Source organism: Podarcis bocagei (genome assembly GCF_964188305.1).
Source record: "Podarcis bocagei genome assembly, chromosome: 1".
NCBI lineage: Eukaryota > Metazoa > Chordata > Lepidosauria > Squamata > Lacertidae > Podarcis > Podarcis bocagei.
In genome coordinates this window covers 121,708,646-121,732,886 of record NC_138125.1, presented here as the reverse complement: position 1 = coordinate 121,732,886, position 24,241 = coordinate 121,708,646, and the positions used below count along the sequence as shown (strand labels likewise).

Here is a 24,241-nt window from a genome sequence, read left to right as displayed (position 1 = left end):
CTGCTCCCCTTAGGATTCTCCTGACCCCACAAATGCAATTTGTTGGGACCTGGGTGGAAAGTCCCATTGCACTAGCAGAAGCCATTGTGCGGGCTTTTTCACTAGTGGGACTCGAGGGTTGAATCCAGACTTCTACCGTCAGGTTATAAGCTCAAATTAACCAACGACAGCACATTCTCTCCATCAACTACATCCGCCGACGGAGGTTTACAAACAGTTCTCACGCAAGTAAAAAATACATTTGCCAAATGGGAAATAATAATATTACCAGTAAGTCCCAGCCCCTTGTGAAGTTAAGTCCATTCCATCCACACCATAGCTATCGTCATCCATTATTTTAGACAGCCCAAAGTCCGTAATTTTTATTTCTCCACATGCTGTTCCATCTACCAAAAGGATGTTTCCTATCAAGAGGGAGAGAGTTTGTTAAAATAACCAAGTCTACCCCCAGCAGTGGTTCACAATTTTTCCATTGTGTTTAAATGACGACATTATAGATCAGAAACACCCTAGTTATAGGCACATCTATGGTTCATTCATTTATTATTATATTTATTATATTATTATTATATATTTCCTCCAAGGGGCTCAAGGTGCTGCATATGGTTCCGACTTCCTCATATATTCACAGAACTGCCCCATCCTGTGAGCAGAGGCAGTTGTGTCTCAACAATCTCTTGGAGAATTTGAGCCATGGATTTTCAAAGGACAGCTACAGTTTGGTTAAAGTTAATTCTTCCCAAGTTTTCATAATACAGTCGTACCTTGGAAGTTGAAAGGAATCCGTTCCAGAAGTCCATTTGACTTCTAAAACATTCGGAAACCAAAACGCGGCTTCTGATTGGCTGGAGGAAGCTCCTGCAGCCAATCAGAAGCCGCGGAAGCCCCGTCAGACTTTCGGATTCCAAAGAACATTCACAAACCGGAACACTCACTTCCAGTTTGTGGAATTTGGCAGCCAAAATGTCTGAGTACCAAGGCGTTCTGGATCCAAGGTATGACTGTACCGTGCTAACTCTGCATCATGTAGATGCGTCAGATCTTTGTGTGTTTACTGCAATGCTGGCTCTTTCAGCATTTTCCCAGTACTATGCCATTTGCCTTAGCTAAGCTTGGAATTCGGAAGATGCCTGAACGCTTTTTCATTTACTGAATAAAAAAAAATGTATTAGGTAGTGATCTACACAAGAACAGAAGACTCAAAAACTGTGTGAAAGAGGCATGTGTGCAGTATTATTTACGTGCATATTCAAATGAAAAATACCTAATTAACTATACTTCTGATTTACTGAAGGCAAATCATGCATGTGAGGTTTTGCACCTCATTATAAAGATTGTGAGGTCAAGCGCATGGCACATGGAGCTAAACGCTGCAGATATAAAATTGTACACATATCAAATATATACGTCAAGCCACATTCAAAGATGATGTTTTATTGCTACTTCAATCCATTTCTAATTATAATTAAGCACACACAGTGGCTTAAGATACAAGAAAATCCTATTGAAGCCAAATTCATACAGAATATGGAAGACATCCATTGAAATAGCGCAGTGTAGAAGCCAAAACATTAAGTAGCGGGGTGAGGGGGCAGAGTGCGCAAATTTGCCTTCAAAGCAAAGAGCAGAAAAGAGAGAATAGGTGTGTGAGGCTAGAAAAAAGAAGAGTGTGATTAAATGATTAAATTTAGTGATAAAACTAAATTCACATTTTTGTTAAGGATTAAAGACAAAAGAGATTAAAAGAGACACCTCTCCTGTATTCAAAGCACTCATACCATAAAATAAAATCAAGGCCAATGTGAACTCAGGTGGGTTTAATAAAGACAGACAGAGGCAGGCGCTACACTAGTTAAGAATTAAGAGAAGAATGTGTTTTAGAGATATATAATATACAATGTATGATGTTTGACCCCCCCCCCAATTCTTATTTACCTGGTTTAAGATCATAGTGTATTATAGGTGGCCTAATCTCATTGAGATATCGCAGTGCATTTACTATTTGCATTACAATGGACCTAGCTTCTTTTTCTGTCATTAGTTTATGTTGCTTGAGATAGAAATCTAAATCGTTGCCTTCACAATATTCTAATACTGTACAAAACCTAGAAAGGGAAAAAATAAAAGTTAGATAAGGAAACAAAGGCTATTTAATTATTCAAGCATACAATGGAAATAGGAACATCATTTCTTTGCATTGATTGCACATTTTCACTTAACTTTTATTTATGGTTTTCATTTGTATACATTTCAATAGTTTTAAAAAAATTGTAACATTTCAAACAATCGACTTCCTTCCTCCTCTTTCTGCAGTTCCTTCAATTTCTTTTATCATTTCCTGCATATCCTAAATTAACTTATCCTTCTATTTATTTCTTTTAATTCTATATTCTTTTTAAAACAGCAGGTTATTACAATAATCCCTGCCAATGTCTTTAGCTGTTTCCAATTGTTTGTAAATATTCAATAAACCATGTCCATTCTTTTATTAAAAAGTTTGTTATCTTGATTTCTTAATTCTTCCCGTAAGTTTTGCTTTCCTCTTGGGAATTACAGGGGTAGAACTACCTAAACAGTACAGAAACATATTTACGTATGCAACAACAGCTGCAAGAATGTTACTTGCCCAGAAATTGAAAAAAAGAAGACGAGGTCCCGAGGAGAGAAGAATTGATACAAAAACTTTTTGGAATACAGTGGTACCTCGGGTTAAGTACTTAATTCGTTCCAGAGGTCCGTTCTTAACCTGAAACTGTTCTTAACCTGAAGCACCACTTTAGCTAATGGGGCCTCCTGCTGCGCCACCAGAGCACGATTTCTGTTCTCATCCTGAAGCAAAGTTCTTAAACTGAAGCACTATTTTTAGGTTAGCGGAGTCTGTAACCTGAAGCGTATGTAACCTGAAGCGTATGTAACCCGAGGTACCACTGTATGCACAAATGGAGAAATCACATTTTCACTTTACAAAAGAAACTGGAACCATCTACAATGGTACCTTGGTTGTCGAACTTAATCATTTCTTCGAAAACCAAGGCGCTTCCTGCACTCAATCGGAAGCAGAGTTGGACATTCGGTTTCTGAAAAACGTTCACAAACTGCGGCGTCGGGAGCCAAATTGTTCGGGAGTCAAGCCGTTCGACAACCAAGGTACCACTGTACTTGAACAATAATCAATGCCACAGCATTCAGAACATCATACTAGAGAAAATACTGAGCCACTGAGGCCAAACACCATGAAATTTAAACCTTACTTATGTCCAACCAAAAATGTTCCTGAAGGGTGGTCTTAATTTCTAACTGGTGTGTGTGTGTGTGTGTGTGTGTGTGTGTGTGTGTGTGTATATGTGTGTGTGTGTGTGTGAGAGAGAGAGAGAGAGAGAGAGAGAGAGAGAGAGAGAGAGAGAGAGACTTACGTATCTGTATCCAGGGAAAAGTAGTCATAGAGTTTTACTATCCTTGGATGATCAAGTTCTTTGTGTATTCTATACTCTCTGCAGGCGTGCCTAGAAGACATAGGTAAAATAATCACGACCACCAGAACAGTTTTAATTTGTTACAAAGACCCCCAAAAAAGTGTTTTCTTGAAACGCTTACTTATGGTAGTTTTCCTTTTTCTCATCTCTCCAGCTTTTGTTAAGCTGGTGTATCTTCACAGCAGCGTATCTTTGCTCATAGAGATCAAAAGCCTGCAAGGAAGGTTGGGGGGGAAGTAGTAGAAAGAGATTTTGTAAAATACGAGTCACAGAGAACTGTATTTTATTAACATTTTAATATAGCTTGAGAGTGCAATACAATATCTGGCCCAATACTGGGGAAAAACCTTGAATTTTTAATTGACTGTTTTCTCAGAAGCTTTTCAGAAGCCAACATACTATTGTTAATGGTCTCAGAAGAGTCAGATAATTTGTCTGGCACCTTTCTAATTTTTGCTTATTTCAACAACCAGGACACTGTACATAATCTGCCTTTGGGGCCAAATAAACTGTCCTCCCTATCACTCCTACACATTGAGAGATGGCCTGGTTACCTGCTCTTAAACTATCTCCTAGTCTGAACATTCACTTCAAACAGAGTGATCAGTACTCGTGCATTTACTAATTCAAAATACTAAAAAGCAGTTGTCATAATGAATAAATACTACTTATTATTAATTGGCCCACAAGCTTTTCCTTGATCGTTCCCAGATCAAATACTCAAAGCAGGTAAACATTATTTAAAATTTACAGATTTGTAACCTCCCACAGTCTATGAGAAGGCAACAAAGGCAGAACATGAATGCAACAGTCCTCTTCTGCTTTTGCTCTAAAGCAACTGGTATTCACAGGCAGCCTGGAATGAGTGTACAACTATCCTGATGGGATAGCTTTATTCTCCTTGAATTTGTCTAATCCCCTTTTAGTCACCACATCTTGTCTTGGCAGATTGCATAGTTTAAGTATCCACCATGACGTACTATTTCCTTTTGTCTCTTCGGTGCCTCCCGTCATTCAGCTTCACTGGATAATGCTTGGTCCTCCTCTATCTTTATGAAAGAGCGTGCATAATATCCTAAAGACCTCAAATATTTTCCTGACACAACCTTTTCAAAGCCCCAACCATTGTAACCATTCCTCACAGGAGAGTTGCCCCAGTGCCCTGACCATTTTGGTCACCCCTTTTCTGACTGATTCAGACTGCAGAGGAACACACACTATAATACAGTGGCACCTCGGGTTAAGTACTTAATTCGTTCCGGAGGTCTGTTCCTAACCTGAAACTGTTCTTAACCTGAAGCACCACTTTAGCTAATGGGGCCTCCCGCTGCCGCTGCGCGATTTCTGTTCTCATCCTGAAGCAAAGTTCTTAACCTGAGGTAATATTTCTGGGTTAGTGGAGTCTGTAACTTGAAGTGTATGTAACCTGAAGCGTATGTAATCCAAGGTACCACTGTAGCCTGGTTCACGTGATATGGTAGGTAAACCAAACTATAGTTTACCAGGATTGCGGGTTCCTAGAGAGGCCCTCACAGTCATTTTGCTCTTCCTCCTGCACTGTGGTAAGCCAAGCCAAGGTTTGGCTTAGTGCGTCATCCAAACTGGTTAAGCTCTCTCCTCGCCAACGGCAAGCTATAGACAAGATCTGGTTTACTGCAATGTGCAGACCAAGGGCACCAGCTGCCTTCACACGTGTTCTTAGCATTATGGGAACATGTTTCAGCAAGCTGAGCGCTCCTTCACAACCATCTTAGCACAACTGTAAGGGGTCACCAAGCTTCAGTTTCAAATAACCTGCAGTTTAGCATGTCTCCCTAAAACTCTAAACTGTGGTTAATCTTAACTATGTTTCGTTGAAACTAACCTCCCTCGTAACACTAAACCATGGGAAATCTAAGCTGTTCAAATGAGGCCCATATTTCTGAAGAAAAATTACACACAGTTTTCAAATGTATGTACAGATCACTTAAAGCAGGCACGTCCAACAGGTAGATCATGATTTACCGGTAGATCACTGGACGTTTGTGGTAGATCACTGGCTCCCCACCCCCCAAAGAAGCTGGAGAACTTTGGCTCCCCTAAAAAGTTAAACATTTTTTACCTTCTCCCTAAAACTCTAAACTGTGGTTAATCTTAACTATGTTTCGTTGAAACTAGCCTCCCTTGTAACACTGAACCATGGGAACTCTAAACCGTTCAAACGAGGCCCATATTTCTGAAGAAAAATTACACAGAGTTTTCAAATGTATGTACAGATCACTTAAAAAAAAAGCAGGCGCCAGCTTAGAAAAGGCATTCTGCCTTCTCTATGCTTATTCCAATACAGTGGTACCTCGGGTTAAGTACTTAATTTGTTCCGGAGGTCCGTTCTTAACCTGAAACTGTTCTTAACCTGAAGCACCACTTTAGCTAATGGGGCCTCCTGCTGCTGCCGCACCGCCGGAGCACGATTTCTGTTCTCATCTTGAAGCAAAGTTCTTAACCCGAGGTACTATTTCTGGTTTAGCAGAGTCTGTAACCCAAATGTATGTAACCCGAGGTACCACTGTACAGCTCTTTGCAACCAAAGCTTGAGCTGAAAGGTTTGGGTATTCTCTGGACACAGATTGACTTTTATATTTTTCTATCCTGCTACCAGTTTTAGTTGTTCAGGAAAACCTGGAGAGGTTATTTTTATACTTTTAAGTTGATATAGTTTTGTTGTTTAAAATGTTTTTCAGTGAATTGGTTCTAGAGAGGGTCACCTATGTCGGTAGGCATACGTTTAAAAAATAAATAAATATTACCAGCAAAGAAGAGGACATTACCTTATATACTTCACTAAATCCACCTCGACCAAGTAAATGAAGTAACAAATATCGCTCGTTTAACGTAGGATGATCCTTGAACCTTATTATTAAAAAAAAGGAGGAAGAACATTGGTCAATGAGAAAGGCAAGTACTTAATTTTAATACTAATTATTTTTGTGTATACAAAAAAAATAAAAAACTGAAGTGCAGTGTTTCATCCTTATAGTTCTGGATCATAGCAGTACTGATTCAACTTAATATACATTCGTTGTTGTTGTTGTTATAAGTGTACTGCTTGTATAAAAACAAAAACAGGTTTTGCAGAGTTGAGGCACGGATATCTGTGTGTCATTTATTCCAGAGTGAAGTGGAGAAGAGTAAGTATGCAAGATTAAAATCTAGTGCCTTACTGAGAATTATCTTCATTGTTTATTCTTTTGAGCTCTCGTATGTGAAGATTTCTAACTCTTTCCAGACGTTCAAGTTCTGCTTGTATTTCAGCTTCTTCCTGCAAATCAAAACAAATAATTTATGAAATCTCAAGGTTTGTTGGTTTGTTTACTTTTTATCCCTCTCTCAGCTGATAACCAGGGAATTGTTTGTTTCAGGATCTCAACATTTGAAAGAGAAATTGAAAGACATACACCTAATTTCAAGCCTCTAGTTGATGTATTCCATTTTTTTCTTGCAACAATGGGGATAGTACCCAAACAAACAGTTTCATAACTGAACAAGTTCAAAAACTTTTGTGCCTGCCTGGTCATGTAGAGGCAACTGATATGTATAAATGATATGTATGTTTTCATATTTGAGAATTTATCAAATTGGCTCTTCAGTAAGAAAAACCTCCTTTAAGCCAATGTATCTGGTAAAAGGTAAAGGTAAAGGGGCCCCTGACCATTTGTCGACTCTGGGGTTGCGGCGCTCATCTCGCTTTATTGGCCAAGGGAGCCGGCGTACAGCTTCTGGGTCATGGGGCCAGCAGGACTAAGCTGTTTCTGGAGAACCAGAGCAGCACACGGAAACGCCGTTTACCTTCCTGCCGGAGCAGTACCTATTTATCTACTTGCACTTTGACGTGCTTTTGAACTGCTAGGTTGGCAGGAGCAGGGACCGAGCAATGGGAGCTCACCCCATTGCAGGGATTTGAACCGCCGACCTTCTGATCGGCAAGTCCTAGGCTCTGTGGTTTAACCCACAGCGCCACTCACATCCCTAATGTATCTGGTAGAGGACATTAAATCAGTTTAGAGACTGACTATAAGGTATACACACACACAAAAAAAAAATTTTGAACAAGTTATTTACATTTTAAAATAGAAGTTTGAATTTAAAGAAATATTTTACTTTTAAAAATCAATCTTTATCTACTCTCTTATGGGATAGCATTTTTCTTAGAGTTGAAAGAGCAACAAAACAGATGGCAGTGTTTTTCCTGAAGAATGTTCTTCTGCATAATACCTTCCTTAGCAAACTACAAGCTTCCACTGTCCAAAAAGGAGCAGTACTCTTAAAAAAGGTCAATCAAGCTGATCTTATTAACTGAACAATAAGTTTACCACTGCTAATTTTTAAGAAGTACAAGTACTGAGTATACAGTGTAGTGGTGTGTCCCAAAAATGCAATTACCGACTTTATAATATTAACTGACACATTCTTATAGCAACTGTTAATATTACCAACGTGTAACTTATACCTTCCTCTTGTCATTCAAAATGACAGCATGGAATTTGTACCTTCCTCTTGTCATTCAAAATGACAGCATGGAATTTAGATTAAAAACTAGAATCATAGAGTTGGAATAGACCACAAGGGCCATCGAGTCCAACCCCCTGCCAAGCAGGAAACACTAGACATTTAACAGAATGGCTATTCTTCATGGTATAATGCAAGACACAAAATACTGAAGTTTTCACAAGCGATGCAAAATCACCATACATCTTTCAGTTTAAAAGTGACATACGACTTTTGACTATCTGAGCAGCTCTATATAGTATTTTAAAGCATGCTCCTGCTACAGGCATGGTTCTTTCAATCTTTAACAGCTTACTTGGATGATATCTATAACCAATGGGGTAGAGTCTATGGTTACAGTACTGTGTGATCAGAAAAAAGATCCAGTTTAAACATACCTTTTTGAGATGTCCTAATCTAAGCTTGAAAATTTCTTCTTGCTCATGGTATTCTGCTAGTGTTAGCCTGCAGGAATTACCATAGATAACAAACCATTTTAATTCAAAGTTGCACACAAAAAGTCACAGTACATGTTACTAAAAGTTGAATGGGGGAAAACGTATTTTACTTCCAATTCATAACACAGAAAGCCAATTCCTCCAGCATCTTGTAGAATCCGCTACATTCTGAATGACCAGAAGCTTAATGTGGAACAAAATGTTCTGATACCAAAATTGTATCCACACTCCTACCTAAAAGATACAGGGAGGTATCAAAGAACAGTGTAATTCCCGTAACTCCTCTTTGGTGTTTGAATCAAACGCAGCTGATATTGCAGTATGTGCTAAATGCTATTGGTCGACAAGGCATCTTATATTAGGATGACAAAGAGATATTAGGTATTTGTAATAATGTGGGACTGCACATTTAGAATAAAGTGCAAAGTCATGTTGCATTTATAGGAATGAGCAACAGATTACACGGTGATGTTCTTAAATACAAAGGGTACTTGATGCCAGAAGAGCCTGAATTATTGATGTCCTAAATTCAGCAAGTACCAGTCTGGGACCCAAGCTTTAGTATTCATTGGAACACCTACATATCTTACACCACTTTGCCGACTCTAAACCAAAATAAGCATCATATACAAAAATCAGTTCCCTCCCTTGTCATAACTAAAATACAGAACACAGAGGGCAGGCTTTGGAAATGGCCCTATAGAGCTCTGTGGGATAAAACAAGCAAGCTGCAATTAACAACACTTTTGGAAGACACACATCGCTGGAACACCCCCCAAGCCACAACACCAGGGCCACTACAAGCAGGGAGAAAAATTTAGCTTTCCAACTTTCTGAATGACTACAAACAGGTGGTTGTGGCACCATCATGACAACTACTCAATACATAATTAGAAAAGAAGTATGAACTTACAACTGTGGTAAATTGGGTCTAACAAACGGATCGTTTTCTGCTCCATTGACAGCTTTGTTTTTCCTCTGCTTAGGTTCTGAATTGGCAGAGGGCGCCTGAGAATTATTTGTAGCAGGAGGTTTTCGCTTTGCCAGAAGTTTTCTTTGCCTCTCTATATCTTCCCTTTGTTGATTTACCCACTCCTGTTGCCTGCAAACCCAAAGCATTGTTTTAAGATGATTTTCAGACTTGATTTTTTATTTTTTTAAAAACAAAACACACGTTTTAACTCTTGTGGATTTAAGCCGATTCCCTAAAGCAGGAGTGGAGAATCTCTAGTCTGCGGGCCAAATTTGACCTGGCACAGGTCACAGGCCCCCAAATATTCTCCACATCTCCATTATAGTGGTACCCTGGTTTACAACCATATATCTGTTCCGGAGGTCCGCTTGCAAACCAAAACAGGTTATAACCCAAGGCATGCTTTCGCCAATGGGGCCTCCAAAAAAAAGGGGGGGGGGTTGTAATCCAAAAAAAGGGACATGCACTTCTGGGTTTGACGTAGTTGTAATCCAAAATGGTTGTAATCCAAAACGGTTGCAAACCAAGGTACCACTGTATAGGCCATGTTTTCTTCATTCAAATAACTGAATTACAAGACGAATAGTTCCAGAAGCTTGGTTAAAAAAAGAATTTGTGCAAGACACATGTAAGATGTAGAATCCAACATGCAAAGTAATCAGGGTTCTCTGACATGCGTGCCAACTTCAAGAGGCATCCCAAGCCATCTTCTTAACTGTGGCTTAGTAACATTACAACAGAGGGACTACACATGACACCCTTCTATTCAAACCATGAAATTAAAACACAAGAATTCTACTTTTCTTCACTCTGATTCTACCTATACACCTTCTCAGTCATTCCCTTCTCTGCCAAGTCTCTGCTAAATTATGTTACTGAGGCGACTATTTTACCAGCAACTACAGGCTCTCCCTCTCCTATTCCCTATTTTATGCTAGTGGAAGTGCAGTCAAGTCAACTAGTTTCTCATTTACTTGTTGCTGCTCCTTTATGGTAAACAAGCACACCAATAGCTCAAAGTACCATATTTTTCACTCTATAACACGCACCCGACCATAACACGCACGTAGTTTTTAGAGGAGGAAAATCCGTAGGCATGCCACCCGTAGGCATTCCCTCCATAACACGCACAGACATTTCCCCTTACTTTTTAGGAGGAAAAAAGTGAGTGTTATGGTGCAAAAAATATGGTACTTCATATATTGTAGATGCATGGATCAAGCTGAGAGTCATTAATCTACATATTCTAAAAGTCTGCTTTGTTTTCAAGACTCACTGAGAAACTCATGCAAACCTACTCATGTGTTTGCTTTCCAAATCACCAAATATAAGAAATTCAACAGACAACTGATTAAGTCAATTTTCTACTGTATTCTGGGATCCCCCCCCTTCTTTTTTAAAAAAGCCTGAGTACCATGATGTGTGTAAAAAGTAATCCCAAAGCTGGCAGTTTTACATAAAAACACCCACTCCTTGGAGCTAGTAATTACGAACAATTTAAAAACACAATATTGACTAACTTCACAAGATTCTGAAATGCGAAGCCATCTGTCCACTGTTCGGTAAACGATGCACCATGTCGAACAGTCGTAAAATGCCCAAGGCGTAATCTGTCTTGCATACTCTTCTCTCTGCTTGCCAGCTTTTCTTGTGTGCTCTAAGGAAATCAAAAATATCACCAGTTAAGTTTAGAGCCCTTCCTTCTCAGCAACGGATTTTTGCCACAGGAAATGCAACACTGACACTTATTTTGTTGCGCAAGGATCCAAGATACCTTCCTTCAAGGCTTCCATTTTGTGAGGGCATTGCATTTTCCTCAGCAAGGGGGGGAGAGAGAAGCAGCTCACCACCCACCCAGTTAGCACATCAGCTGAGATTGCTAACGCCAAGCAGAATGCAGCTGCTTGCGTATCTTTGCGAGTGCCTTACTGGTTTGTGCTTGTGGTATCAAGCAAGGCAAATACGAGAGCGCTGAAAGCTGAAACCTTCTGCATTCTTTATTAAAGGCTCCTCCTGTTCCTGGAAAAAAAGACTGTATTCTGGACAGGTTTGCTACTCTCAAAGGAAGCGAGGAAAGAGTGCTATTTCCACTTTGCATCAGAAGGGGCGGAAAACCTCTTCCAGTTTTCTAAATAGTTCCCAATTAAGCCTATTTTATAATGACTCTCCCTCATACCAGCTTGGAATTTGATCCCAGGACCCAGGGATCTATTTCTGTGTTTAAATACAGCACCATCAGGGTAGTAGTTCTTCTACCTCTTCTTACATATGACCACAACAACCTCCTCTTGTCCGTTAATTCATCTCCTCATTTCATCCTGGAGGGAAGATCTACCTATGAGACAAATCCATACATCTGCCCCCACCTTACACAGTGCCTCTCTCTTGCTGTGTGGGAATCAACCCAGAGAAGCAGTTTCCTGCACTGCTACAGTAAGAAGGGGACACAGGTATCTGACCCACCTTACTGCTGACTGGATCGGGTTTTTACTGAAATGACACAAACTGCAGCTCATGCCATTGCAGTTTAACCTGATTTACAGGATTAGGATGACAAAGTATTCTTCACTGTGGATACTGAACAAAAAATACATTTAAAAATCCAACTTACTTTTTCAATCAAAAGCTTCTTGCTCATTGAAATGCATTTGTTTAATCTTTCTTTGTATTTTTCAAGTAGCTTTTGTTGTTCGTCTATTTGTCGTCGTAGGTCACAATTAGCCTAAGAATCAAATGAAATTGTATTTGTAACCAGTGGGGCCCTGCGATAAAATGCTGCAAGGCCGAAAGCTTCTGGAATAGGGTCTCAGCTGTCCTATTCCATCCTCCATCTCCATTTCTCATTTATTCTCCATCCATTCCACACACACACACACACACACACACACACACACAAACAGCATTCCAGGCTCAGTCCTCATTGGCCTGTTTTGGAGTTCTCCGCAGCATAGGTTGGGTGACACACTTGTGTCCAAATCCCAGCTATATTAAAATATTTCACTTTTCCATTCATATCTTTGGGCAACTCTCCTTTCCATTTCTGATTAAAATAGCTTTCAAGTGTGAACCAGGAAGTGACCTAATGAGGTGGTACATTCTAACTTTCTTAAAATCTCTGTGTGTGTCTTCTTTCCTCCTCCTTTTCCAGCTACTCAGTTCCCCTCCCAACCTAATCATCTCCCACCCACCTTGCTCAGTCAGATCTATACCACTGAATTCTTAGGGCTTTTTTCCTAAAGATTTTTTGAGCATGAACAAATCACAAATACAGGAAATAAGGAGTGCCAATTATAAATTGTATACATATAAACCCAAAGCCGTGCCTTCTCTTTCTCCAGGTATTAAAAATTTGTTATCAGTCCACTCCCCACCCCCCAAAAAAGATTCCTAGAGTTTGGAGGATACAGTATTATAAGTACGTTGGCAAGAATACATTTATATGTCTTTCTGATAGCTTAAGTCAAATGCAATACAAGTAATTTGCCATTTTAAAAGCAGTGTAAGTAACCCAATATTTCTCTCTTAATCTTACCGTTATCGTACTTACCCTGAGCAAATCGTCTATACGACCTTCCTTCTTTTCCAGGTCTTGGTTTTTATTACTTTCAAGTGCAGTTAATTTCAACATTGTGAGATCAGTCTACATTAAAGAAAATAAATAGTAGGGAAGTGGAAAGCAAATATTTATCAAATTCCATCTAAGTTCCATCAGAATGCAGCCTTTTAATTTACCACTAACTTTATTCAGCTTAGGCAAAATAGCAAATACTGTCAGAAGCCTGAATAGCGGCAGCTCTAAATTCTTCCCTTTCTTAGAAGAAGGAAATGAGCAATATGCCTTTTGTATAATCCAGATTGTGCTGAACTGGGTGGATACATGACTCAAGAGAAGAGGCAGCACCGGTCACAGTCATGCCAGGTTGCACAAATGGCTATGCCACCTTTCTGTTTTGAGTCCTGCAAGTTAAAAGAGAAAACCATAGCGAGGAACACCTCACCTGGCACACACTTCCGCTGCTTCACAAGCATTCTGGACCTAAGGGAATCTGTTAAATTGCAACACAGAGAGCCAATGTGGTGCCCACCAGGTGTTCTGAACTACAACTCCCTGTCGGAATGCAGAAGGCTGGGAGGCCAGCTGGCAAGCCCCAGCTGGACCGTCTCCTTCTAGTCTTCCTGCTTTGAAGACCATTGGCAGCTGCTCCGATGTAAATCAGCGACCTGGGCTTTAAAGCCAGGGCACACTATCAGCACAGTGAACTGCGCACACAGAATAGGCGTGAGGCTTGTAGAAGCATACCACAACTACAGATTTATTCATCATAAATCAGGACAAAGAAACATGTCATCTCTTTCGTCGTCTCAGAGAGTACAGGGAAAAAGCAAAAGCTATACACAACGGAAGTTCCCAGCAAGCTGTGCTGGAATGTAAACAGACATGTGACACGCAACAATTCCACACGTCTGCTCCTTAAGGTGGAATGGAAATGTCAACACTCCCATGTTCCCTGCCTATTGCTCTTGGTGACTGGGGTTGGTTGATGGGGGCTAGAGTTCAAAACCTAGAGGGCACCAGGTCGGCCAACTCTGCACAATTGGACTACAGTTCAGTGGTAGAACACATACTTTGGAGGAGCTAGAAACCGAACCCTTCCACAGGCAGAGACGGCTGTGAAAGAATCCCAACTAAAAGCCTCGACAGCTGCTGCTTGCTAGTCAGTGTGGACAACACAACTAAATGGAGAAATTGTCTGAATCAGCACAACACAGCTTACATTCCTGTGAAGTTTTAGTTTGTTATTTTTATGTGGGTGGCGCTGTGGTCTAAACCACTGAGCCTAGGGCTTGCCGATCAGAAGGCTGGCGGTTCGAATCCCCGCAACGGGGTGAGCTCCCGTTGCTCTGTCCCAACTCCTGCCAACCTAGCAGTTTGAAAGCACGTCAAAGTGCAAGTAGATAAATAGGTACTGCTCCAGCGGGAAGGTAAACGGCGTTCCCATGCGCTGCTCTGGTTTCGCCAGAAGCAGCTTAGTCATGTTGGCTACATGACCCAGAAGCTGTCTGCGGACAAACGCTGGCTCCCTAGGCCTATAGAGCAAGATAAGCGCACAACCCCAGAGTCGTCCACGACTGGACCTAACAGTCAGGGGTACCTTTACCTTTACTTTACACAGCCTTGATAAAAGTTACCTGCACCCTGCTTTTCCATTTTAATCTTGTTATTATGTATTTTGTGGTTTTTACCTTGTATTTTTATGTAGTGAACTGCCCTAAGATCTACGAAGGGTGGTCTAATTTTTTTAATAATAATAACTCTTGTTGATGTTTTCATTTCCATCTATCAGAATCTTGAGACCTTAAATCCCAAAGCATCCATCCTGAAATTGTACTCCATATATATATTTTTGTAATCTCCCTAGGAACATCACGTGTTGTTATGCTGGGAATGGGAGTAAATATAGAGATGAAGAACGGCTTGCTTCTATTTACTCTCAGTCTTTCACTGTAACAAACACTTCAAGTTTAGCTTTAACTATGCGCCACCTTTTCTAAGTTACAAATCAGAACTAATGTGTATGCGTGTAGAATAATGAAACAGAATGGCTTCATGTATTTTCAGCATTAAGCATAGAATTACAATCCAGAGTGCTCACCTGAGTAATTTTAAATGACAACTGCTTTGGTTGTGAAACAGGGTGGTCCCCAAAAGATAACGCAGTAGGAGAAGGACTATTCTGTCGAACCTAAATGTGCATGGATAAAATATAAGATTTACATGTAACTGTAAAGCAGAAATAAGAACGAAGTAAATTGCTAAAATAAGGGAAACTGCCTGGTCAGACATTGTCCTCTTTCACCCTCCCCACACCTGAAATGCTTGGAATCCACGGTAGCCAGACCATGAATAAAAACCAGCCATTTATTTCTTCTACTAAAAGGAGTAAGTACCTACAATTGGAATACACATGACTCTTCATTCTCCAGTACTAAAAGCTACACTATTCAGATCTCAGAGGACAGAAACTTCCTCATGGTACATGAGAATATCGTCTGCAGGGAATGTTACGAAGTCACCATTTGCCTCTGCCACCAATGTCAGAACTGTCCCCAATTTATTTATTTTATAATGAACGGGGGGAAATCATTTCATGCACCTTCAGAGAAAACACCATTTCAAACGGTCTCTAAGGGGGTAGTAAGACTATCATATAAGGCAACTGCATAGATACAGCAACATAAATTGGTCTCTGAGAGACAGCACAGAACCAAGGGACCTCTGTATCTTACACCTCACCCCTTTTGCGTTGGACAGGTTCAGATCCTCAGGTAGTACCAATTTATTTTTCAATAGACTTGAGACTTGTGTTTGTAAATGTGCTAATTCTTAATGGAAACATTTTTGTCCTGTATCACTATCCAAATTCTAGCAACCGGTTACTTGTCTCAGCAACTGCAGAGACTTTCCAGACAATAGGGAAGAGGCAATTAGGGGAACCACTGGTGGCTTTTGCTGCATCTTCTAATACTTTTGGTGTGCAATATTATTTCAAAGACACTCACTACAAATTACAACTTTGGAAATTAACAGCTCTTCTAAAAAAAAAAAATGCTTGGAGACACTTTGTTGGTAAAGCTGTTTTAACAGGCAACAACGCATCAACTACTAGATTGTAGAAATAAAAAAAATTCCTTCCTGTAGCACCTTAAAGACCAACTAAGTTAGTTCTTGGTATAAGCTTTCGTGTGCATGCACACTTCTTCAGATACACACGTATACACGTATACACATACACAAGTGTGCATGCACACGAAAGCTTATACCAAGAACTAACTTAGTTGGTCTTTAAGGTGCTACAGGAAGGAATTTTTTTTATTTTGACTATGGCAGACCAACACGGCTACCTGTCTGTTACTAGATTGTAGCTGAGACAGGGTATGTGGAAAAATATATTTCACCCCACAAATGATCGGGGAATATTCTTCCTTTAGATGGTAATGGCTGGTTAGAATTTCTATACATCTGGGGAAACCTGGACATGTCCTCTTTTGGGGGGCCAACACGCACATCCGGGTGAATTTTTACATTTTAAAGGAAATGTCTGCTCTGCATGCCGCAGTCATGACCAACCTGAACTGAGGCTGTCCTCTTTTTTGCTCTTCAAGATATAGCAACCCTATTTGAACGCTCCGTTTCTGAAGCAACACTACACAAAAACACCAGCCTCCCTAACTGCTGCATCAGAAAGGGAACAGTTAAGCAATGGCAGACCTTACCTAGAGGTTTCTAAGAAATAATTTAATAGACTAGTCCAAGGACAAGCATGAATTGCTTCTCCCTACTATTTTGTGGGGACACAGCAGAGGGTGGCTCTCTCCCACCTCTGATGCAGACGCCTAGGAGAAGTATGGGGAAGAAAATTGCTCATGGCAGCGCTGTGTCTTTGTCTGGAAAGACGTGCCCCAGACACAAACCAAAATCCATTGGGGTGGGGGGAAGTGTCTTGAAATGTTTGGGAAAAGAGGACTGACAATCTTCCAAATATGCATAACCGAAACCCCTCTCAATTATCTTTCAGTAAAAAAAGAATTTGGAGGAAACACTCTGTTTTAAAGAAAAAGCCACCCTGTATGGGGTTTTGGTTTTTTTGTTTCTGTAAACTGAACATGCTTGTGGATTTTATATAGTTACAAGAAGGAGCAAGGGGGGGGGAGAGAGGAAAACATTTCTTTTCCACCTTCATGTAATTGTTTTAATTCAACGGGATTCCCAAGAGAATCCCTCTTTGCCTATAGCAGAATTGAGGGAGAAATACCAGGGGAGTAATCCAGACCCACTGAAGACACCATCGTTTCATTAAACGTGCAGTGGTATTTAACTGGAAGTGCTTCAATTTTCTCAGATACTAGAAGATAAAGTCTGAAGCTTTTGTCAGTACTGGAGTAGGACCGGGAACGGGGGAGAGGGAAAATTCTCCTCAGTGAGATATAGTAACTTGAGATTTAAAAATGTCTCACATTTCTCTAACCAGGTACAACTGGGTGTGCGAAATCTATTTTACCATTCTAGATTGGACCTTCGCCTGCATTATCATTAACCCAGCTGACTACCTGCAGATCCCTCTCCACATTAAAAAATTTAATAGGCAATATTTTTCAAAGGAGATAAGGAGGGGGGAGTACTCTGGTTTCTCTTCAGATCGTATAAGGAGAGGGGCTGGAAATGTTCTACCCCAGTGCAATATTCTACCCCAGTGCTCAGCAAGACAGGGCTGCCATACGTCCAGAATTTCCTGGAAATAACTGGAATACAGCAGTCTGAAACAGTGTCTGGGCGGAAATCACTGATTTTTGACTCTCTTTTTTTGCGATTTTGCAGGGTGGTGGTGAAGCTCAACTTTGGGCAAAACTAAGAAAAGCTCAACAACTTTTGTGTCCGGATTTTCAGTTTTGGAAATATGGCAACCTAACAGTAAGAACCTGTTCCCACGTTCAAATGCTCTTGCCAATTATTTCCCAAAAAGTGCAAGTGTAAGAACTGACAAATCATGGAAGTTTGACACTTTGAATAATTTTATTGGGCAACATTCAACTACATACAGGTATGCCTGCTCACACAATGGGACTTCTTTTTCCTCTCCTAGATGCTACACCTCCTGCACTCCACAAAAATCTGCTCCAGAGAGTTGAAGGATAAGTCCCATCATGCAAACAGAAATCCATTTCTCAATCACGTGAGCATCATTGGCTATCCCCCATTAAGGCCATTTAATAACTTCTAACATTACACTGTTATTTATGATCTGGCTCCCCACCCACCCCCAACATGTGGACCTGAAAAAGAAGTAACAGAACACTCCTATCACACTGCCCGGCAGAAAGACTCAACCGCTGGTTTCTATGCAAGCATACTACCAATAGGGAGGCAAACAAAAAGTAACAATACAATAAAAGCGGTTGTTGGTGTTTTTGCGTGTGTTCTAAAGCAGGGCTGGGGAAACAGTGGCTCTCCAGATCATGTTGCACTTCCAATTCCGTCAGTCCTGGTCAAACGTTCTCTGTTCTAAGGGAACAATCTATCAAACCACTGCCTCTGCAAGACTATCATGAACATTTCTGAATCATAAGCTGATAATTATACAGAGTAAACTTACGGAAGAAGGGGCGGAATGTGAATTTTGAGGAGAGCGAATCGCAGGAGGCATTCCTCTTACTGGGCTAGACCCATTTCCACCTTGGTACTGGAAAAAAGTGAACAAATCAATTACCGTATTTTTCGCTCTATAACACGCACCCGACCATAACACGCACGTCGTTTTTAGAGGAGGAAAACAAGAAAAAAATATATTCTAAACGAAATAGTGGATATATGATTTTTGTGGTTCATGTTGTGGCCACAGACATGTGATCTGACAGTGAGTTTGGAGTAGCCCAATGCAAAAATCCTGAGGATCCATGTGGATCCATGCTTTGTAACCACAGAGGAGGGATGGAAGGGGAACCATGGATCCTCTGCTCACGATTGCACCAGATCCCCCGCCATCCATAGGCATTCGCTCCATAACACGCACAGATATTTCCCCTTACTTTCTAGGAGGAAAAAAGTGAGTGTTATGGTGCAAAAAATACGGTATATTCTAACAGAAATGTACTAAGCAAAATTCAGATTATGTAATCAAATGCAATACCCTTCAGAGTGATTTGCATGGGGTGTGTTGAGACAAACTTGTTTATCACAACAGCAATTCAACACTCAACAATTCTTCATTTTTATTTCTGTATAAAAACTAATTGCCCATTAACTGATGCTTGAGCAAAACTTAGTATTACTGCCATTATAACTTTAGATTTAAGGCAAAGGCGTTCACTTTTGCAGGAGCATTCTCCAGCTTGTACATTATTAAGTTTGTACCACATCCATCCTCCTGAAAGAAGCCCAGGGCAGCAAACAAAATAACAGAACAATACTATTAAAATAAAATGAATACATATTTAAAACATTTTAAAGTATCAAGGGCTTCTAGAAACAGCTAACATAGAATACATACGCAATAGCTTGTTGAGGGACACTACCCTGGAAAAGCTACCCCAGCAAGCATAGCTTAGCAACAAGCACAAATGAGGGAGAAAGTCTTTGGTAATGCTTTTGCTTCCTAACTGGCTTAATTCAATATTTTGTGAAATTCTAAGTAAATTAAGTTGAAAGCAAAAAACTAAACTGTTGAAGATGCATACAGTATTACAGTTAGGAAACCAGGGATTGTCAAATGTCACAGGAAAGGCATGCAAAATTTAACGGTAGAAAGGTTGTGCAATTCTTCCATAACTGAGAAATCTATTAAATAGTGCAGAATGCCATCGAGACTAAATATGTAAATTCAGGAAGCTGCTGACAATTTATGCACATGGTACTAAAACTGAGGATATTAGCAGCAGCCCGTTTTTCTACTGATGACACCTTCTGCTCATTTGTGCTAAAAAGCACATTGTAATAGAGTGACACTTCCTACTAGGTTCCATTAGTCTCCAGTTATGACTATATGTCTGAAGCTTTTTCACAAAAGCAATGATGGAAGAAACCTAGCAATAGCATGACTGGGTCACAAAATCCATATTCTTTTAGCTCTGTATAAATTTCCAATAGGCATATGCTGGGAGGTGAAAGGACAGCAACACTATCTGGAACTTCTAGCTCAGGGGTAGGCAACCTAAGGCCCGGGGGCTGGATGCGGCCCAATCGCCTTCTCAATCCGGCCCGAGCATGGTCCAGGAATCAGCATGTTTTTACATGAGCAGAATGTGTCCTTATTTAAAATGCATCTCTGGGTTATTTGTGGGGCATAGGAATTCGTTCAATTTTTATTTTATTTTTTCCAAAATATAGTCCAGCCCACCACACAGTCTGAGGGACAGTGGACGGGCCCATGACTGAAAAAGGTTGCTGACCCCTGTTCTAGTTGGAACTGTATGGTTTAAGTACAAAAAAAGTCAAAATGCACCCCGTTTTATTCAGTTTACCACAGTTTTAGAAGACCTGCACTAGGTTCAGTGACAACCATCTTCTCCCCATCAAGGTAAATCAACATATAGATAGTTTGAGAGAGCATTCAAAAAGGGATTAAATAAATGTTTGTTACCTTATGCACTTTGGGATGAAGAAAAGAAAAAATGTTTATATACAAAATAAAAAATAAACAACCAAATACAATAGTTTATATCCCTCAGAAAAAGCTACATTTGATGTATGAAACAGAAACAGCGTAACTATAATATAGTGAAATCATAGCACTTACTTCAAAATAGTCACTAATTTTGTGCCCACGTGCACCAATGTTTTTCCCTAAAAAATAAAATCATCATCAAAAAGATTAGAGAGACAAAAAAAGCATAATTTCTGCTGTGCGATATGTAGGCTGTAAGGTATTGTTTAATTTTAGCTTCTCACAGATTCTCGTTAGTTTGGCAAGTGCTTTTGTTTCCTTACATTAATCTTTTAGGAATGTCTAAACAATCACTTTTTCAAAGACTATATGGACCAACCTTATTTCTCCAGATTTATAGTTAGTTACTACTGAAAAGTCCCATTGCTTTCAGCGGACTTATTCATGACTAATGTTTGCTGAATCTTGGATAATCAGGACCATGATAGCCATGTAACTCCAACCAAGACCTAGTGAACTCAATAGAACTTACTTCTGAGCTGACATGTACAAGATCGCACTGGTAGTCACGTTAGGTTTTTTTTTTTTTTTTGCAGTAAACAAGGCCTTTTAAACACCTTATGGTTGCAGATTGATTGCGGCATGAGGATTTGTAAGTAAGAGCCTACTTATCTGTGTTCTTATCCTAATTCCACAGACTGAATAATTAATAGGACTGATTTAGTCAGCAAAAGACATTTGAGCAGTTGTATGACCATTGTAGTAACAAGGAAACACAGCAACTTATATCCATTTACCATTCTGAGCTGCTTGATCCTGATGGCTCAGCGCAAGACCTTAAAGACCAACCACCATAGTTTGAAAACAAATCTAGAAGATAAAGATATCCCAAATTCCAGAAAGATAAAAGTTTAAAGCTAAGAACATGTGCATTGGTGCCTTAACATCCCTGACCAAAAGTCGACTGAAATAAAGTGGCCATATGGCTCTTTGAACGCACACAAAACACTCTGATGCGTCTCCAAGGATTGGAAAAGACAGACAACTTTCTGAACATTCTCTACATATAAATATGGTATAGATAACATCTTACACTTCGCAACAATGCACACAGCCTACATTAGTTTTTACTGCTTTGTAAGTCAAGTATAGGATCATCAGTTGTACTTGCAAGATGCTGTTGATACTGTTCTATGAAATTTTGAGACAGCTTTCAAAGTCATTATGACCATCTCCCACGTACAGAAAAAAAGGACCGTGAATCTCTCTCACCCACACAGGCTTTGGCTTTAAAAAGTAGTGTTTCTTCCTTTTATCATGAAATGCTTTCTTCCCTCTCCAAAATATTCTTTAAAGCCATAAATCTGTCTAAAGTTATCACATGAAGAGTAATATGAGACTGTTCCAGAGCACTAGTCTCATGCCGATTTCCATAGAAAATTAATTACTGACGGCAATTTCCACTTGGCCATAGCTTGGAATGAAGTTTACAGAAAGCATTTTCCAAAATGTCTACCAGTCATTCTATGGATTTTTATTATTATTATTTGAACCATCAATTAGCAATAGTGGTGTGCACCCCAAAATAAGCATTGGAGCACCACCAACCATACACTCCAGGAGAGCGTTCTCTGTGAGATGGAAGCAAATTGTGTCTGGGTCCAAGCCACTGTAAAGTGCAAAATTATGCCAATAACATCTAGCAGAGCCTGTCACCCTGGTATCTTTTGGGAAGACGGACAAGATAGCAATCTAAGACACAACAGCGGCAGTCCAAAAGAAGGTATAGGAAGGAACTAGGAGGTATGGCTGTTTGTGTGTCAACTATAACCCTCAAACTATTCTCACTTCTAAGGTGTGTCGTACAACAGCACATCTCTAATGAGTTTATGAAAGGAATGCCTATTTATCTAAACAATAAAGCAAGATGGTCCTTCACTCCTCTTTATTTAACTAGCAGCTACCATTTCTTCCAACGAAAATAAAATAGGGCTCTGCAAAACCCATTCAGACAAGTTTGATAAAGTAACACATTAGTCACTAGAGCTAGTAGAATAAGTCCTCCAACAAAACAGTTGCTTAAAGCTAATTTGTGGACTGCTCCTAAAATACATTTCTCTTCTATTTCAGATAGTAGGAACAATAAGCCATTTACAAGTTTATTATACCATTTCTGTTTAGCAGCACTTCTGTGAAGCACCCACACAAACACACTTCAAAGCTTGTGCTATGGTTAAACAATGCAAATCAACTTCTGATATTTTTGAATTTAATTTAAAAGCATCAAATCTGCAAAGTTAAACAAGCAGCCATGTTTACTCTGCATGTGCATGTATCAATGTGTATTGAGCACATTGACTTTTGTACTCTGGACAAAAGTCTACAAAGATAAGAAAATGTAATTTAAAAATAGTATTTTCTCCAGGACCAAGCACACTCTCTTCCAAAGGAGGGCTGGGAGCCTTTTAGAATGATGGGACAGGTATTCAAGAACTAATTACTGACAGCAATTGAATCAAATATAAGCAAATGAATCAACCAGATATTATTTCTTGTTCCAAATCTTCATAGCAATACAGAGTGCTATTTATCAATTCCAATGCTAGTTTATTTTTAAAAATTCTAATAGACACCTCAACTTCAAAACATTTTTCTATTACACTCTATTTGCTCTCGAGTGAACACATCTCCAAACTGAGATAGTATATTTATTGACATCCATAGAGAATTGTTGATCCTTCGAGTGTCTGTCAAAAGACAAAATAAAACTTGTGGCATGTACCTTCCAGACTACTTTGAAAAGCCCTAAGACAAAATCAAGCGAAATTTGTTACTTTTACAAAACTTTTTTTTTTAAATGCTGTTTGCTTCATTAACAATACTTGCAATTATTAATTTGTGAGTTTGCTAATATTTTGTTGAATATTATATGTATTATTATATGTAGATTCTTGGATTTTGTTAATTTTCATTATCTTCTGAATGTGTGTAGAACAGCACAGTGTTTTTTGTTCTATATTTTGTCATTTCAACAGGTTGTAAGCTGCTTCGAGATCATTAATGTGGAAAAGTGATATACAGACTGAAAATGATATGAAATGAAAAGAGCAACAAGGAAGAATGCTGGTTTTTAAAACAACCATAATGGATGACTGTTCAGCTGAAGACAGCATAACTACAAAATTGACTCCACCCTGTCTTTTCAAGAAGGAAACTAACTCCTAGGGCCATATTTGTGTAAAGTGCTGCTAGAGACCACAATTTGGCAAGCAGAAAACCCTAATTACACATAAGCCAAATTCAACTTGTAGTGGAATTTTTACTCGGTGCAGCTAGATGCCCGCTGACAATGCGAAGCAACGGTGTGACGTTCAAAAAGGGAGGACTTCTTTCCCAAGAAGTTGAAATGTTACTAGATGATTCAATTTTAAAAAATCAGCTGTACATGATATATCTCATACCTTGACTACTTTCACTCTGGTTTTCTGCTTTCCTTTTTCTTCCTCTAGAAGGTTCCAACTGTTTTTTCTCGGGAGTCTGCCAGACACAAAATCATGCTGTTTAATGCATAGAAAAGGAGCCAGCGACAGTTCTACGCACAAATGTGCATTAAAAAGAGATGCTCAACCAATAGGCAGCTTCACTTATCTCCAA

At 39.6% G+C, this 24,241-nt stretch overlaps 1 protein-coding gene across 2 annotated transcripts in view; it reads right to left on the bottom strand.

Moving 5' to 3' along the window:
- The window catches only part of TLK1 (tousled like kinase 1), a gene marked incomplete at its 5' end in the record, with an annotated part of 68,132 nt that overhangs the window by 6,199 nt on the left and 37,692 nt on the right, over positions 1-24,241 (bottom strand). For both annotated transcript variants that reach the window (XM_081164132.1, XM_081164133.1), the window contains 15 exons: positions 269-404; positions 1,936-2,105; positions 3,414-3,503; positions 3,595-3,686; positions 6,281-6,362; positions 6,674-6,771; positions 8,396-8,462; positions 9,369-9,557; positions 10,949-11,085; positions 12,040-12,150; positions 12,976-13,068; positions 15,083-15,172; positions 18,581-18,667; positions 20,720-20,766; positions 24,049-24,124. In XM_081164132.1, coding sequence (XP_081020258.1) covers positions 269-404; positions 1,936-2,105; positions 3,414-3,503; positions 3,595-3,686; positions 6,281-6,362; positions 6,674-6,771; positions 8,396-8,462; positions 9,369-9,557; positions 10,949-11,085; positions 12,040-12,150; positions 12,976-13,068; positions 15,083-15,172; positions 18,581-18,667; positions 20,720-20,766; positions 24,049-24,124 — 1,565 coding nt within the window. The remainder of the gene's footprint in view (positions 1-268; positions 405-1,935; positions 2,106-3,413; positions 3,504-3,594; positions 3,687-6,280; positions 6,363-6,673; positions 6,772-8,395; positions 8,463-9,368; positions 9,558-10,948; positions 11,086-12,039; positions 12,151-12,975; positions 13,069-15,082; positions 15,173-18,580; positions 18,668-20,719; positions 20,767-24,048; positions 24,125-24,241) is intronic.